Source organism: Diachasma alloeum, unplaced genomic scaffold (assembly GCF_001412515.2).
Source record: "Diachasma alloeum isolate Michigan unplaced genomic scaffold, Dall2.0 Dall_scaffold_00203, whole genome shotgun sequence".
NCBI lineage: Eukaryota > Metazoa > Arthropoda > Insecta > Hymenoptera > Braconidae > Diachasma > Diachasma alloeum.
The window spans coordinates 663,045-682,355 of record NW_021680368.1 but is presented as its reverse complement, the minus strand read 5'-3'; the positions used below and the strand labels follow the sequence as shown (position 1 = coordinate 682,355).

The window sequence follows — 19,311 nt, the reverse complement described above, 5'->3', positions numbered from 1 at the left end:
ATGTTATAATGAAATGTGGCGAGGAAAAACCCCTAAAATGAGTGAAATTGTCACTTAGTTAAGGAAAGCTTGCCCCACAAACTGAAGGAAAATTTTCTGATTCTCATTAATTTTTACGTTAATCTTGTATAAATGTACTTGAATTAAGGCACATATTCTCTCATTTTAAAAAAAATTTAGTTTTTCAATTAAAAAAATCCAAGTTCTCAAGTTAAGATCATATCCTCTCTTGAGAAGGAAAAATTAATGTACTCATGTTTATAAATCCGTTGTTATTCAAACTATGTCATCTGACAGCTTGATAAAATGAATGTTGAATCAATGTTTAATTATTCTAGAACCATCCCTTTTTAATTTAAGAACGTTTCTCGCTGGAAATGAGCAGGTTTTTGGTACCGAATTTTAGGGGTGAAACAGCTTGCTGCATTCTATCATTCTAACATAACAATTTTTCTGGTATTTCTTTCTCCGTGCAGTCACTTTGTTCTGGAAAGTAGAGATTTTTGTTCTCTGTATAACATTTTTTTTCCAGTAGGGAATGTACGCTTATTCATATCTAACCCGTCGTTAGGCGCGCGTGAGATTTCCTCGGTAGTCAACACTGTTAGAAATCTTTGAAATTTCAGGGAAGATATTATAGTAAATCGAATGAGAATGACATTGAATCGGATTTAGGGAAAAATGATTATGAAATTTCAAGTTTTAAGTAGAATTCACGGAAATTCATGAGTTGTTAGTAAGAGTGAGCTGGAAATTTCACCACTTGATTGAATTTTCAGTGGATCATGAATATTCAGAAATAAAATGGCATGAATTTTCCACTTTTCCCTGAATTTTCCAGATTTTTCTGAATTTTCACAGAATAATTGAACTGAAAAATCAAGCATTCTATTTATTTCCAGATCATTTGAACAGGAAATCAATGGAATATTTGATTTTTCAATAAAAAGATTTCCTGAAATTTCAGTGGGACTTCAACACGATAAAAATTTCCGGAATTCAGCACGAAAAGTTCAGATAAAAATTGTTAACAGTGTATGGGACGTTTCTGCAGTGCGAGTGAGATAGTAAAAACAGCACACTTACTGACGGCTTAAATGATGTAACATAACTTCTATGAACTCCGTGCTCCCACTAAATTTTTGATACATTCTTTGGGAATTTCTATCATGTTATTCTACTGAAATTTCAAGGAATTTCGTCAATGACAACTGTAAATTTCAGTTAAATTATGACGTGAAAATGAATACGAAAATGCAGATAATTACAGTTTTAAATACTCAAGTAAACTGAGAAATTATTGTCTTCCCGGAATTCAAAATTTGGAATGTCATTCACTTTTCATATGTAATACCACAAGAGCTTCAAAATTAGCAGGTATTTCCCGATAGGTTCGTTTGTATGCAGGGAATCTTGAGGGAAATAACTATTAAAGTTCGAGTGGTATTCGGAAGAGAATTTTTCCATCCAAATTTCGGCCAAGAGAATTGCACCATGGGACAAAATCTATCTGTCAGTTCCAACGAGGGGCTCACTCGACTAGGAAATCTTTTGTTTTTCATATATATATCAACATGAAAAATTATCAGTGGAATTACCAAAAATGATCAGTTGAATACTGTGTTGACACTATAAAATAACAGTCGAATAATGCTATTCTGTTGGCAGAAATGTGGATTGGAAAGATTCTCAGTGTAATTTCAAATTTCAAGTTTTTGTCCCCTGAATCGAATGTAATGCCACTCTCTTGAAAGTTACTTACCAACTGTCCACGAAATTGAAATTCTTTTCTAGCAGTGCAAAGGGGATTAACAAATATCATTAAACTTCGTGTTGACTCATCGAACAGCCTCACAGTACCTCACTCTCAATCGTTTGGTGATAGAGTGCATGCACAGAGAAAAGAAGGTTTTTCTAGAAATCTATCTGTAATTTCTAGGGATCGGTATCCTTAATACTTAAGAATTGTTGGTACTATACTGACAATGAGAAAAGAAATTATTTTTGCCAGATATTCATTCACTTGAGAGAATCACTTATTTGTTCACACTTGTATTTCTCCAATCGTGTCATGGCCGGGCGAGCCCGATTAGCTTTCAATTATGACAACCATGTTGCTCTAGAGAATGACTATGTTGCACATGACCATCAATGAACTATTCCAATGATTATTCATTTTCCCTAAATTTCTTATTTTCTACACTGTTAAAAATTTTCATCTGAATTTTCCGTGCCAAATTCCGGAAATTTTTATCCTGTTCAAGTTCCACTGAAATTTCAGGAAATTTTGTCATTGAAAAATCAAATACTCCATTGATTTTCTGTTCAAATGATCGGGAAATTAATAAAATACGTGATTTTTAAATTCAATTATTTTCGTGAGAAGACCCGGTAACCCGCGATTCTAACCTCGGTTCGCTCGGTTTGATCGCGGTTTACGGGCCTTCTGACGAAAAATTGCATTCATCACACGGTCCAAAAGTATTTTCTGACGAATGTGATTATAGGCCTCGCCTTCGGCTCGGCCTACAAAGTCACATTCGTCAGAAAATACTTTGTGGACCTTGTGATGAAAATAACTATCTCTGACAATTCAGAAAAATCAGGAGAATTCAGGGAAACATTGAAAATTCATGTCATTTTGTTTCTGAATATTCATGTTCCATAGAAAATACAATCAAGTTATGAAATTTCCATCCAATTCCCACTGAAAACTCATGAATTTCCATGAATTCTACTTAAAACTTGAAATTTCATAACCAATTTTTTCCCTAAATTCGATTCAATGTCACCTCATGAGATTTACTATATCTTCCATGAAATTTCAAAAAGTTCCCAACAGTGTAGAGGGAAAAATTTCGATTGTATTTTTAATATCGATAATTAGTGAGGCCGTTCACTTAAGGTCATAACTAACCTAATCATCTTCTAGAGCAATATAATTTTCCAAATTGAAACCTAATGGGGATTACCTGGGAATGACTCGACTGGAGGAATCCGTTATTGAAAAAATGAATACTTCGCTCAAGTAAATGGATATTTAGCAAAAATATATTTTTTATCAGTGTAACTAGAACTACCCTAAACTTTGAGAATTCAATCACTAAAATTTAATGACGAAATTCCCGAGTTTGAAGATCATGTCGGTGAAATTTTCTCACTCGTTAAATTTTAAGATGCCGCTGATCTCCAAAAACTAAAACTTGATTTTCTCCATGTGCGCAATCGGGCGTTTCTTATGGCCACTAAAACATTGAAGTGATCCTTACTCTCCTCGCACTGATATGATTCAATCGATTAATGATGTTTTTTCAACAACTTCATTTTTCTCATTCATACGTAAAACTATCAAATAAAAAGTTGAAGTGAAAGAGGTATTTTATCCTTTGCAATCCGGATCAATTCCTTGATATATCTCCAGGAACATATAAATGATATTGTCTGGCAATTTTGATACTTTCTGACTATTTCCATCACACTCATCGTTTTACGGGCATTTCGTGTTCACGGATATTGTGACGAAAAATTATGTTCGTCACTAGGTCGAAAACACTTTTCTGACTCGTGAGGGAATTTAATTGAAGACGAATGTGAAGGTTGCAGACCGAGGCGAAGCCGAGGAATGCAGTCACACGAGTCAGAAAAATTTCTTTCGGCCATGTGACGAACATAATTTTTCGTCATTCCGATCTCATTCGGAAACTCATATTCGTCAGAAAAGTTTTTTTCAGCCTAATGACGAAAGATACTATTTCTTCACAATGTCCATAAAACGTTTCATGGACAACGTGATGAATAAAAATTTTCAAGCTCATATTATGATTGCCCAAAGTCGCAAAAAAAAATTTCTTCTGTACTGCTTCTTACGATTCCTCGTCTGGGGATTGGTATTGCATACTTCACAAACTCGGAAACTTCAAAGTCACTACAAAAAAATCTTGTCCTGGGCTGTTGCAATGGAGTTTTTTTACTTCCGTAGCACTGGCGCCCGAGCCGAAGGCGAGTAAGAAACCCCATCGCAACAGCCTGGAAAAATACTATTTCAGTCTTATGACGAAATCCATTATTTTCGGCCTAATGACGAAATGCACTATTTTGTCACCACGTTCCTGAAAGGCTTTTTAGCATGCGCAGTGTGCGCGAAGCGAGACTTCACGAATTGAGGGACAAAAAGTAAATTTTGAGTGCGTAAGGTGAAGTTTTACACACGTGGTGCGAAAACAAACACTTTACGCACGTAAAATTACCCCAAAAAATGAACTTTTCAGGTAGGAATTGCAAAACGGGTTCTGTATGATACACAAAAGAAGCAAGTTTTATTTTGAGATTTATGATCTCAAATTGAGACTTGTAACAGTCTCAAACTGAGACTTTCCAAAGTCTCAACGTAAGAGTTTGAAAGTCTTAGATTAAACCCTTCTAAAGTCTCAACTTTCAGAAACCTTAAATTGAGATCTCAAAGTCTCAAATTGAGACTTTCGGAACTCTCAAGTTAAGAATTTCAGGTTCAAAATTGAAACATTTGGAAACCTTATTTTAAGACCTTTGAAATCTTAAAATAACTATTATTCTTTGGATGTGGGTGTGAATGTCAACAAATTTTTATTACATAAAAAATGACACGATACCGATAGGAAATCGACCGTTGGGAGCCAATTTGAGTTTGCAATATTGAAAATGAAACAGAAACAAATCCCCGAATAATAAAGCTTTACCCTTGAATTCTTAATGGAACCTCATTAATCAATTTATCAATATACGAGAATCATTATAGAATTATCCAACTATTGAAACTGAATTTATTCCGGAATTTTATTGAATTAAAAATATAAATCCTCTGAATGTCAATCAAAAGTGCGCGCGACTGTGGTCTCCTGTACCGCTCAATACTATTTCCTGATCATTGCTTTCCCTTCTCATTTTACACAATCAGGACAAGTTAATATTAAAACCTCTATGTATTATTTCATACCACATATCTATGTACTTTTTGTTTCCATTACTCACATTTGGCTGTTGAGGCGAATGAATCAATACAATAAAATGAGATTAATTAATTAATCAATTCAAATTTATTGTGTTAAACTCAACAGTGCGAGTTGAATTAATAATTAAATATTATCGAAGTATTTTCCGATTTTTTCAATACCAAAATCAAAATATGTCAGAGCGAGTTGAGCATACATTTTTCGCTGTTGAAATACATTGATAGGAGGATTTATGTATTATCGGGACAGATATGTTGACGATCAACAAACGTTAGCTTTGAATATAAACATATGAACATTCGTTGAGTATAAATGAATACCTCCTATCAGTGTCGATGCGACAAAAATGTTCAGCTCAGAATTTTGTCGTTGAAAAAATAATTGATTCAATGATCGGAATGAAATTAAAATTAAAATTTTGAGAAGAACATAGAAGATTAGCGAAATCTATCTTCAAATAAAAATCTCAGTCATTCATTTAATTTAATGAAATCTTGAATTTTCAAAAAAACCAATATACGTTCTGTATGAAAACGTCAACGGCCATATTGACACATTGCATAATAGATTTTGAAAAATTAAATGTCCCAGTAATCATTTTCACAGTAAGTTTCCTCAAAATCACTTTTTAAATCCAAAGTTGAAATTGTAATATCAAAGTTTTAAAAAAACAAACAAACAAAACAAATCGCCCTCTAATGCTTGAGCAAACTGTGAATTGTGAATAAACTATAAAAATAAAAATAAAAAACTATAAATAAAAAAAACGGAAAAAGGCATATATATCTGAGAGGCACAACAGCATAAGTAACAGCATAAGCACAAGCATAAGTAAAGTAGTCAGAAAACATAACATCCGAACGATCTTCCAATCCCCAAAAAAGATCGGACAGATGCTACCGAGTGCAAAGGATCCAAGACCACCCCTGAGTACACCAGGAGTGTACGAGATCCTTTGCTCATGCGGGAAAGTGTACATTGGAGAAACCGGGAGGAAGATCAGTATACGGATCAAGGAACACCAGCGGTGTTCCAAATACGGTCACTCAGAACAGTCTGCCCTAGCTGAACACTAGATGGACACTGGATATACTATCCAGTACGACCAAGCCAGAATGTTGGCCAAATTTCAAGGGTATTTCGAAAGGAAACACCGAGAGGGTTTAGAAATCCATAAAAACCCTAACAACCTCAACAGGGACAGAGGATATCAAGTGAACCCCATTTGGAAAACCGTCCTCCCGGTTTTTTAATTGACCAGCTGATCAATTAAAACCATACGATTGGCTGACCCCCCCTTCCCCTTCCCCCACCATCACAGGGGAAGACATAAGGACAACCCCCAAACATCGGAGCTCAGAATCGGAGCTCATAGCCCTGAAGATGCAGACTGCAATGTTTGCGAAACCCTGCGGATACACTGTTGTGCCCTTTTTTTCTACATATAGCATTTGTTATATTTAATAATTTACTTTTTTTTAAGGCACATGAAAATTCATATCGAATTTAAATTCATACAGCATTAACAAATGCGTAAAAATTCCATTAGGAAAAATAATTTTATTAAGAAATTAAAACATTATTAAAAAATTAAATGCGAAAGTCACTAATGGACCAAAAATTTAAATACAAATAGCGATAAAGAAAGTTTTTCTATCCTAGTTTTTAAGCCTTGTAAATATATGTAAATAATGACTGTTGAATAAAAAAACTTTGGAAAACAAAAAAAAAAGCTACGTTTGCGAAACGTCGGCGCAATGCTAAAACCAAACGCGGCATCCATCCGGAAGCTAATAATATCATTAATAATGGCCGCGAAAGCATCAAAACTAAGGCATATATTTATGTTATATGGCCTTTTAATTTATCCTCATGTGAAAATGAACGGTGAAATATCGATGCACAAATTGGGTTTTCTTAAGAATCTTCGGCGAATTGTTCCATCTCAGGAACAATAGTAGTTTTAGTTTAATATATTGAACTAAAATTAGATATGTCAGTGTTATTCAACAATCCTCACTAGGAGCCAAAATTTCAAAAAAATTCCCTGACTTTTACCCATATTATAGTGCGCAAAAGTATTATATGTCAACAAAAATACGAAAATGTCGATATCTAGAAAATTTTCAAATAGGTCGGATTTTATATTTTATTAGAAATAGACAGATGACATCAAGACCGCCATTTTGAGAAAAGAAAAATTGAAATCGGACCAGTAGGTTTTGAGATATTGACCAACATTTTCCCATACAAAATTGAATATTTCTGAAAATACTAGTCCGATTCCGCTCATCTAGAATCCCAAACTATGTTGCATGAAGACATAAAATCCTACCAAGTTTCAAGTTTCTATCTCGATTATCTTTCAAGTTATCGTGCGTACAATCGATTTCAGTGAAAAATACAACATCGACAAATCATGAAAATTCCAATGTTGATTTTCGGGGTAATTACAATAAATAAATGAAAAAACGAGAATGAAGAAACGATTTAGTTAAATAGGTATCATGACGGATATTTAAAAAAATTAAATCGGTTGAATGGTTGAAGGAGATATCTGCAAAGAAAGACTTTTGAATAATAACAACACCTTCCTAGGGCCATTATACGGTCATGATATGTATACACAAAACTATCAATTTATTCTGAATCCTTGCCAACGTTTTAAGTGCTAAATGCACTCCTCACCAGGGCAATTTTATTCCATATAATCATCTAACTCTTCTTATTGAACATTATAATGTAAGATTTTTAATCTATTTAAGCAAATACATCAAATCGACAGCTCCCCATAACAATGATGGCATTGAATCCTTCATTATTGCCGGAGACCATTGTTTTTCTGCTCCAGTTATTCATTCATCATTCCTGTTTGCCCATTCTTCATCGGAACGACACGACCTATCCCAAGTCTCAGAACTGAGATTTTTTAGCTGAATTTCAGCGTCTTTGCCTGTTACAAGGATAAGGATTGCTACGGATCCATTCGGAAGCTTACTGCCAATGGAATTGGTAGAAATAAAAAAAACAGACTAATGACGCAAAAAGTAACAGCCACATGCCTTCTGTCGGATAGGCTCGACCCCCTGCTTGTTTTGTTATGCACTTCCAATGTTTCGATATGTAATATATTCATGATGTAACGTGAAACGATAGTGCTACATGAAAATTTATTCGAGTTCCCTAAAGCTCGAACGTTCTGAGATTTAAGCCATTGAAAATAATTTACTCTCTCAACACTGAGAGAAAAATTTCCGAATACGTAGACCAACGACCATATTTACTTGAGAGAAGTAAATTATTTTCAATGGTTTAAATCTCAGAATGTTTGCGGTTCACGGAACTCAAATGAATTCTCATTTACCACTATCGTTTCACATTATATCTGGAATATATTACATGTCGAAATACTGGAACTGCATAACAAAAAAACGATGAAAACCATAAATACTGGAAGATTGACGATTCTTCTACGCGATTTGAGTGAGTTCATTTGCGATAAAATCATACTTGAGTACGAGAATATTTTAAAGCATGAGACCTTTCTCGGGGCACGTGAGTTCAGAGGTCTGGCAGAATTAAGGATGTATTACACCCTTTTCACCAAAATTCACGTTTTTTGAATTTTTCTGGCAAATTATTGATCGAATTGACGTGAAAAAATATACCGTTTTTGCGTTTTATCATTACTTAGTGACTCACGAAATTTCATAATCGTGCAATCATTTTTCTGCATTTTTTCTAAAACTTTTGGGAAGTTCACAAAACTTTAGAAAAAATGCAGGAAAACGATTGCACTACCGTGAAACTTTGTGAGTCAGTCAATAATAATAAAACACAAAAACGGTATATTATTTCGCGTCAATCCGATCAATAATTTNACTCACGAAATTTCATAATCGTGCAATCATTTTTCTGCATTTTTTCTAAAACTTTTGGGAAGTTCACAAAACTTTAGAAAAAATGCAGGAAAACGATTGCACTACCGTGAAACTTTGTGAGTCAGTCAATAATAATAAAACACAAAAACGGTATATTATTTCGCGTCAATCCGATCAATAATTTGCCAGAAACATGAAAAAAACTTGAATCTTGACCGAAAGGGTATAGTACATCCTTAAACAATTGAGGAAAAATTGTTTCTTGTCTCAAGAAAGTACGTTTCAGATATTAGAATTATTTTTCTCAGTGAAGTAAATATGGGGCACATATTAGGATTTTTTTCTCTCAGTGCAGGACGTACCTAATATTAGTGCATCAGAGTACAAGGGCACAAATTTCGTTTTCGACGAATGTGAAATTTACAGGTCGAGCCAAAGGCGACTTCTGTACGGAATGATACAAAATATTATAGACCACTCAGGCAGAAATTTCATTTCAACGAATGTGAATGCAGCCCTCGCCCTCGACTCGACCTGTAAATTTCCCATTCCTCGAAAACGGAATTTGTGCCCTAGTGCTCTAATGTACTATTTCATCTAACGTTCCTATTTACTCCGTTATTTTATTCCATAAAAACAATTCGTGCGATTGTCCCAGCATCAAAGTACAATTTCATTAAAAAGGGAAATTTGAAATCGATGCATTCTCCAATTTATTCCCATCGCCAAAATAAAAATACCTCAAAGTGTTTCTTTTTGTGATCCACAAAATCCATTAATACTTCCACTACATTAATATTTCAATCTATTTAGAATAGCCCACTGAAAGCGATTCTAAAATTTCCCCCCAAATGATTTCCAATAAAATTATCCAAACATCAATAGCCAATATCTCCGAAAATTTCATTAAACCCGAACTCACAATAGACAATATATATTCCTCAACTCGATATACCAATGGTGGACGCAACTTGCAGATTGGCACTAGTATATATACATATACTACGTGCTCAAGTTTCAAATTGTCCACTAGTCTCTCATGCATTGGCCCCATATAAACTGAGACGCGTCCAAGGGTTACACCGAATTGTTGCATTTGGTTGTGGAGGGTCGAGTATTGTAGCTGTACATGCTGAAGCTAATAGCCGTATAGCCCGCAGGAATTTCAGCTGTAATGACCGCACCAGATGTTTCACTAATTATATAAATGTTGCTTTTTTTCCCCCTCGATTCGAGGATATTGGGTATTTCCAAATGGGTCACGAGGGGCCAGTAATAGTTGAATAATATTTAATTTATTTCAATTACTTACTCTGGCGATCGACCTCGTCGTTGACAAAATCCCCGGGTGAATCCCTGGTTGGTGGTGGTGTTGGGCGTCGCGTTACTCCAGCAACGAGAGACGACATCTCGGTGCACAAAGCGAGCGCGATAATCCACAGCATAGTGAAGAAACAAGTACTCCACGTTTATTTATCACCCGCGTACCATTTGGTCGTTTAATAAAAATTTTCACTTTTGTTTATTTCCTTTTTTTGTTATCACTCTGATTAAGCCACAAGCTGATCCTTGATCGTTATCATCAGTATTGGCATTTCATATTAGAGTACCCCTGTACGTCAATTACAATAAAATGAACATTGTGAATGAAATAAAAATGAATTACTGAGTGGGTTTCTGCAGGCAGTGCAACTCTGAATCCAATTATTGGGAATGAATTTATGCTCTGAGGGGTCTAAATTCATTTGCACTCTCGTTGATCGTTGTAATCAAGTTTCCCTGGCAATTTCAATGGGAATGAAAACATGGTAACGAAAAGATAGAATAATCTTGGCGCCCATTAGCAAGCTCAGTGCTCAATCCGCACTACTCCGGAAATACATAAACTTATCGATCATCATGGCAGACCGATCAGAGGGTACCTTAACGAACTTCTGGCGATAGTAATGGTAGTGGTAGACATCTTCAACGTCACCAATTCAACATAGATATCTCACCGGTGGGTGCAATTACTGATGGCCTCAGGATTCTCCTGCACTTCTCTTTTCGCATTCCCTCTCTCTTTTGCAATCGAAAACTTTTCCCTCAGAGGAACAAAAGCCATTGGCCCAAGACCGCGGCCTTTTAATTCATCCCCTTTTAATTCCTACCCGTCTCACTGATTAATAATTGCCGAACGTCCCTTTTCAAGAGTGGGTGGGAGATTTTCACCTTGAGGCAGGAGTTGAGGTGAATTTCGAACGTGAAAAGTTTCAGAGACGAGGGCAAAGTAGATGGCGAAAGAAAAAATCTAGAGCAGAGCATTTTTTTTTTTAAAGAAAGAAGGACAAAAGGCAAACGATCTAGACCGTGAACGTGCGTTCCTTATCTCATCGAAGTTTTCCTATGTTCTGAATACGAAATCCCCAGCATTTTATCTTAATTTTTCATCTACACGGGTATATACTTTTTTAAGGACACGGCTGATACCGACGAGATTGATATTATCAGGAGATAACTCTCAGGATGACTCTAGCACTGTCCCATTATCCGTTTGCGTCCGCTGTTCTCTCAAGCAGTTTGTAAGTACTTTTTTGCTTCTCTCCACTCTTACGGTCATTGGAGTGTAAGGAAAAAGGTTTTACCCCGTGGTAGGGTACGCTATAGCAAAATGAAAAGGAGACAAAGAGAAAAAGTGCTTGAGCCAAAAGGACCTAGCTGTGAGAAAAGTACGTTGACTTCTCGTAAGAAAAGAGCATTGGTGGAGCTTGTAAACTCACACTCTAGTCCTTTCATTTTATCGCACATTTGTTTCCCCTCAGATTCCACTGAAACTACATTCCAATATGTTATTGGAATATTTATTAAGGTGTTTCATCTGAAAAGTCAAAATAATGAAAAAAATTGAAAAATTCTAGGAAGAAGTACACTCTCAAAAATTTTCGTCTGAACGTTCCGTGCCAAATCCCGAAAATTTTTATCGTGTTTAAATTCTACTGAAATTTCAACAAATCTTGTCATTGAAAAATCGAATATTCCATTGATTTTCTGTTCAAATGATTTGGAAATCAATAAAATACTTGATTTCTCAGTTCAATTATTCTGTGAAAATTCATAACAATCAGGAAAATTCAGGGAAAAATTGAACATTCATGTCATTTTGTTTCTGAATATTCATGTTCCACTGAAAATTCAATCCAGTTGTGAAATTTCCATCTCACTCCCACTGAAAACCCATAAATTTCCGTGAATTCTACTTAAAACTAGAAATTTGATAACCATTTTCTCCCTAAATCCGATTCAATGTCACTCCCATGAGATTTACTATAATATTTTCCATGAAATTTTAAAAAATATCTAACAATCCATCGGAGTGTGCTGCATTACTGGGAATTTCCTCAAAATTTTCCCGGATCTTGAGTTCGTGAAAAAAAATGATGAATTTTCAACGGTTTTTGCATCCTCTCCAGCTGTAAGGCCAAGGTTATCACACTCTAAATACAAAGATTTTTTTCTGACGCCTCTAAAAATAATGAAAAATGCGTGAAAAACTAGAGTACGCGAGAAAGTCAATCTTTATTTCACTTTCATGCGACTTTTAACCGTGTTCTAGATCTTGTGACCAAGACATACTGAAAAGTAAACTCGTCGATTTCTGCGGTTTTTTGTTCACTCCACCATAAGATGTTGCACTGACGCTCTCGACCTCAGTGTCACGAAATTTCAAGGTCGGTATGAATCTTCTAGTCATTCGGTGTAAATTTTACAGAGAATATTGATTGTATCAAAAAAATAACGAAGTGTAGTCAACTATTTTTCGATACTTTTATTATTTTCAACTTGATTTGCAAATCATGTGCTTTCCCATTATCTCTAATTCTACAACTCGTCGCCCGTCAATGCAAGGGGTTTTTACTCGCGTGCCCATCACCCTCAACGGCTCAACGGTATTTCTTGTACTTCTTCCCATCTCCGATTGTTTCATACCTGTAAATTATACACTGCGTCCGTTACTAATTTACCGTTCCAACGTTTAGTATTTTTAATTGGAGGCAAACGATCTATTTTTTAATTATTTCTGTCACTGTCAATGGATTTAACGAGGGGACCACATGGGATCACATAGGTTATTATACACCACACACTTTTACCGAGTAGAATACTCTGCAGGACTACTAACTTGGAAACATGAAATGGTCACTTCGTGCGGTATTGCATTTTTATACAATCTCGATAACTATGAAGAAAATGTTGAAAAATAATGCAATACGCGTACCTAATTCCAATAAAATCAATTAATTCACGAAAAAAAAACCGAAGTATCAAACGTCAATATTATAATAGAAAATTTTATTTCAAAATTGGGATTTTTTGTGTTCAGCGATTGAATCAGGGCTCGATAACAATAGACCTCCCTTTCCGCTTCACCCCCGTCCCCCCCGGAAATCTAACGATGAAACACCTTAACTTGTATCAGATATTATAAAATCCTCTACCCCGTTCAATTCATGCAAATATGAATGAAAAATCCCCCCTCGTGTGAAAAACTGTCATGGGGTTGAGGTCTTTAAATCTCCATTACGGCCTATATCTAGATTATCTGAAATTTGAGCCCACTCATCCATATTGATGAAGCATATGGAATCCCCCCAAATGTAGTCAGCAAAACACTCTAAAAATAATGCGAGTTGGAGTACTGGTAGAAGCATCAATAAAAGTATCCACCAGTGGGGCGATGCAGATTGCCCATTGAGGCATTGAGTTTTCTACAATGACAAAGATTACCGGAAAAATTGGTTTCCTCAGATAAGGAAAGGACCAAGCCCAAGGAAGTTCTCAAGAGGTATAACGATACGATCGGGTCATCGATACCATTCAACTGACATTGATGATATTCGGTATCATACGAAACTCTCGTTATCCACAAGTAGAACTTGCCCAAGCATGCTATTCATCTGTACAATCTGACATCATACTGTACGCATATACAGATATTCGTACATCCTTGGATTTAGCCAACGCCAATCCAAGCGTTATTCCCTTCAATCCAGACCGCAGAAGCATATGAATTCAACCGCTGAGCGTTTGTAACCCATGCAGCAAGGCATATTTCAGAATCCATGAAGCCTCTGATGTATTCAAAGTTGGAATTTCACTGGATTACGGTTCGGGTAAAAGTGGGTCTTGAGCTTACTAGCAGTTGGTGAATAGCTATTAGCTGATCCACGAATGATGAACGAATGGGATGCTCCAATGATTCACAGTGCTTCAGTTAAGCTGCTATTGTCCCAGATTCGGTGCCAGAGTGGCAACACTCAAATATTAGAAGTAAAAGGAATTTATGATTTCCATTATGCTCCGTTATACATGAGTGATTACTCATTCGCGAGGGAATTAAGACTCTTCCGGGCAACTTTTCATTAGGGGATCTAATGCTCCTGGGTAACTCTTTTACCACGATATTATCACGACAGAGTGGCTCATATTGTTCTATGGGCTACTTAATTTACCTTGAGTGCAAGCTACCCCTCTTGTCTTACAGCCCATGTGCCAGAGGGATACACCAACTCTTCTTCGTTAGTCGTTAACTCTTTCTAAAAGGCTCTCAAGTGCGGGTCGTGAATACAGCTTCTATGAGTTGGGGATTTTACAGATTACATAAGTTCTCTTTGAGGTGATGAGGATACTTCAGCAGTGTTTTTCGAGTGTGAGGATAAAAATTATTCATGCTCTTAATTGTTATCGCTGTTAAGCTGCGCTTGTTTTTGTTGCTTCTCCTCATTAAGACGTCTGAGATTATTCAATCTTGCCTGACTTAGTTGGAAAGTTTTTTTTTACGCGAGCCAACGAGCCATTTTAAGGACAGTAAACCAAGACAAATATGGGTGATAAGAAAATGTTAATGAAATAAAAATAAAATTGTGCTTTCATTACACTACCTTAATTAATAATAAATTCCTTTTAAAAAATATATATAAGATCCTTCACATGGCACAAATCACTCGCGCACAATCATAATTAAATTCTTCATAACAATTCCAAAAATGAAAAACTGTCGTTGATTTGAAATTTCCCGGCATAAGATGTCTGAATTCGACACGAAAACTTTCCCCCGATCGAGACCAAGCGCGTGGAAGGTCCACGATCGTACTGAAGCTGGTACATAGGATGTTGAGAAAGCGCAGAAACTATCCACCACTTCCATCCCCCAACAATCAACCCCACTGACGCTTTTCGTGCAAACTCGGCAATCTCCGCGCGACTGCTCTATTCCCAGCGCATACGCAATACTGCAAAAATACCCTTCAGTCCTCTCCCCCTTGTCCTCTATTAAAGTAATGAATATGAAAAATTTATTACGAAGTAGTTATCAATATTGGAGGATTAGACGTAATCGCTTGGTAGTTAGACGAAGTCAGTTTCATGAGTATCAATAATAAAAGATGGGGAGGACGCGATTTAGAGGCGTGCCAAGACGCTTAGAACGCAAAAGTAATCGTGACGGAAGCACTTTGTCCTAATCATGTTTGCCGGAAAAGTTTTAGTTGCACGTAAATTGAACCATCAAATGAATTTGTTTGATGACACATATAGCATGATGAACCCATTTGGCTTGATGTAGCTGACAGTTTCGTGCGGTTGTGAGGAGAAAGTACCTCGTTACGGGGCAGATTGTTCGAGGCTGGTGTCAGTCTAATTACTTCATCAACTGATTGGCTGTTAGTGTCGCTACGTTAGTTGACCTGGCTGGAATTGAAACAATCAAAGGAACTCCGGTGGGTGGAGCTTCTTCGGTGGTAACCTGTGTACGGGTTCGCATTTGATGTCGCAGGATTATTCGAGCGACTTGGGGTCAGTGCAAGTCAGAAGGTGGCGGTGGAGGGAGAAAAGAAAGACGAAGTGTAGGGGAAGTAATACCTATACCGTTCACCTAAGGAATAACGATCATCTTCGCATCCCAAACCATGATTTACAATAAAAATTATAGTCGTATAGGGTGACAACACTAATTACCACATAGTAATGTAGTATCGAAAACTTCTAGCTCGACGACTGTTGCGACCGTGGGGAACTACATGAGCAATTTAGGGATGATATGTCTAGACTTTGGGGAATTACCCGAGGATAGTCTTTTATATATATTTTGGAAATAATCGGAGACGACAATTAACAATATTTTATTAGGGTATTTTATTGAGGTAGGATTAGGACAAGACGGATGAAGTCGGTTCGAAGTTTTATAGGTTTATTGAGGGCACGCCGGAGTACCCTCGTCGATGACTCACGACCCCTTGACAGACCCGCGCGGCCACATCTTGGGAATTTTCCAGAGGCGAAAATGACGAGTGAGGCCCAATGATGCTTGGTAGTGGGGGAAGAGGCCAGGAGGGAGGAATCAAGGGTCTTGAAGGGACGAAGGTGACATTTTAGAGTTAGTTGATTCTGGGAGTCGAGACAGTACAGATGGTATAGACGAATAGACGCATAGACGAACAGACGAAGTTTTGGTGTGAGGTATGAGACGATTTCAACGATTTGAGTCAATTAAAGTTTTAATACGAAGATGAAGTGTTTTGTAAAATAAACTGTGTAAATATTATATTCAAATTAAAGTGTGCTAAGAAAAAACTGTAGCTGTTTTATCTTTTGAAAAAGTATCCACACAGTGATTTAATCTCAACACGTAAATTCATCACATAGACAATTGATCTTAAATATATTGAACACAAAACCTATTCAATGCAGATCAAATTCAATACGAGAAATTCAACACTCATTAAAAACACAAATTTTTTACAAATTTACTACTAAACCCGTATAATTCCAATGATTCTCGTTCTATACAAAAACAACCGAGCTGAACTTTCTTTTTCTCTTATTTTCTCTGTCTGGGGTCAGTCGTAAGCAGACAAAAGATGAATACTCCAAGTAATAATAACAACCCAGAAAATCGATATTTGACAATCAACGTATAATCAGTGCGCTCGGGAATGAATAAAAGACATTATTGTATGAGCAATTGAACTCGGTTTTTATTAAGACGTGTTCTCGCTGCGAGGGCAGTCGCAGGACTGAATAAAGAATATCGAAGTCACAAAGACCATAGCCGTTTTTTTATGGTTTCTTTCTCACCAAGCTTTATCAGATGTTTACATTATTTAATAATCATTCGACCGGAGTTTCGTCGTAAGACCCTACAGACGGGCCTCTCCAGGAAGAGTCATCTCATAGTATAATAAACCCAAGTTATATCGTTCAGTAATATGATCGAATTGTTTTTGCTCTTTTCAATACAAAATAACAAAATATTACGGCTCTATTTCGTTTCAACATAATTAATCTCTTTTAGAAGAAGTTATACATTTGGATATTTATTCGTTATAACCATCCGAAAGAGTCCGGTAACCTCTCAAATAATGTATTGACGGCTATATTGAATGTTACAGCCATTATCATTTTCGAGTTCTTCTTTCATGATCCGAAAATATATTTTAAAATAGATTTTCATAAGAGTAATGACTAATTATGTTGTACTTACGTGATTCGGTCCGGTCACAAACAATTGTATAAATAAACTGTCAGGCACTGAGCGGTATTGACCTCCACACTGATAGAACGGATTAGTTATTGTTAACGAATGGATTTTGGTTGGACGTTAGGGTCTATTCGGTCCCACCAAATGTTTATTCGTTAATAGTTAACCAATGTACATTTGAGGAGCCTTGTTTGACTTGACTTTCGCCATTCAAGTGAACCATTCGTTAACTATTAAGAAATATTCATTTGGTCATATTCAACTCTACCATTCGTTAATAGTTAACGAATCTCGTTTGGAATAAATGAATCATTCTATCAGTGCACACTCGATGAGCGGTATTGACGACATCGTTTGAATTTGACAAAATATTCTCTAATTATTAATGAAAAGATGAAAAAAAAGTAAACTTCGGTGTGTTTTATCTGATGAAAAATTACATCCTAAAGCAGTGAAATTCTGGGCGTGCTATTTTTGTCATTTAAATGGGTGAAGATACGAAAATTTTCATGAGAATTACATACTGATAGTAGAGTTTTCAGACAGTTGAGTGAGAGACTGTGGAAAAGGCATGTGGTCGTGGAGAAAATCAGGTGAGCGGTATTGGCTGCTGAGCGGTACAGGGATCGCTTCCCCTAATCGTCCCTTTCTTTCTCGTCATTATTTTATCTTGCGCCTTTATCCGCGAACATGTTCTATCATATTTCATATGCTTCTAATTAATTCTTTCGCCCCAAACTCTTCTAATGAAGATTTATTGTCTATAAAAGGACTCTTATTCCACAGTCTGGGGACGAAAAGTTAAATGGGCCAAGATCGGGCCAGTACTGGCAGCCGAGCTACCAAGTCCTGGGTGCCGATCACCAATCGGCTTTAGCCTAACCTCGGCTACCTACTGGTTTGATAACGTTGGGCCGGTATTGGTTGCCAAGCGCCGGCCGATGATCGGCACCCGTGACCCACCCAATTATCATTTTAAATAGTTGAAAAAATTAATGAATACATTATTTTTTTATGATTTAATTTACATTCTTCGGCTAATTCTTCCTAAAGAAACCGATAACCGCTGATAATGATGAGTGAAAAGTTGGACTCGTCGGGATTCGATCCTGGAACCTTCGGGTTGCTAGTCCTTAACTTTACCCACTCGGCCACCGTAGAGTTGTTAGTTAGGAAGATGTTTATCGGCTATATGAATAAAACATACTATACTATCTGATTCTTCAACTTTTTTAAATTATGAAACTCAATATAGATATGGTAAAGTTTATTTATTTATGGTCAATAAATAATATGATTACAGCATTAAAGTCTCGAGTTTGAACCTAACATACCTTATGATTGTTTGACCCTTAGCATCTGTTTAGGCGTTTTCCTGTATGACCCCATGATCATTCGACCTTTTATAAAAGCTTCCAACCCTTACAAGTAGGTTTGCTAATATCCTTACTTGACCCTTATGACCCTTGTGACTCTCGTGAGTGTTTGGCCCGTTGGAATATTGCCCTCGGTTTCTCTGCTAAACGGTGACCCTAATCAGAGTTCGACCTTTGGAATTGGTTAACTTGTCTTTCCTGTTTAACTCTTATCAAGTCTCGGCGTCCGAAGTTTACCCAATTATTGGTCGAGACTTGGGGTGCGACGAATGGCCATTTGACGTTCAGCCGACACTTGGCCGTGAAGGCGTCGCCGAGACTTGACATGCCAATCCAAAGCCGATGTTTAGCCGTGAGTGGGTCGCCGAAGCTTGGCATGCGAGTTCTAGGCCGAGGCTTGGCCGATTCAACAACAACGGCAATTCGGCCCCGGGAGTATATAATTATCATCCAAGTTTTATAATGTTGTAATCGACGATGAAATCCAAAACTATCCGCTAATAAAACCGGCATAGCGTTTCTGAAGCATGAGAAATAAAAAAAGCACTTTA

At 36.6% G+C, this 19,311-nt stretch overlaps 1 protein-coding gene across 2 annotated transcripts in view; it reads right to left on the bottom strand.

Annotated features, from left to right (window-relative positions):
- Window positions 1-14,979, bottom strand: part of LOC107036046 (hemicentin-1) — a 276,704-nt gene extending 261,725 nt beyond the window's left edge. For both annotated transcript variants that reach the window (XM_015253766.1, XM_015253767.1), the window contains exons 1-2: window positions 14,788-14,979; window positions 10,182-10,481 (exon numbers count right to left, since the gene is read on the bottom strand). In XM_015253766.1, the coding sequence (XP_015109252.1) occupies window positions 10,182-10,314 (133 nt within the window). In that variant the 5' untranslated portion in view covers window positions 10,315-10,481; window positions 14,788-14,979. The remainder of the gene's footprint in view (window positions 1-10,181; window positions 10,482-14,787) is intronic.
- Window positions 14,980-19,311: the final 4,332 nt, after the last annotated feature.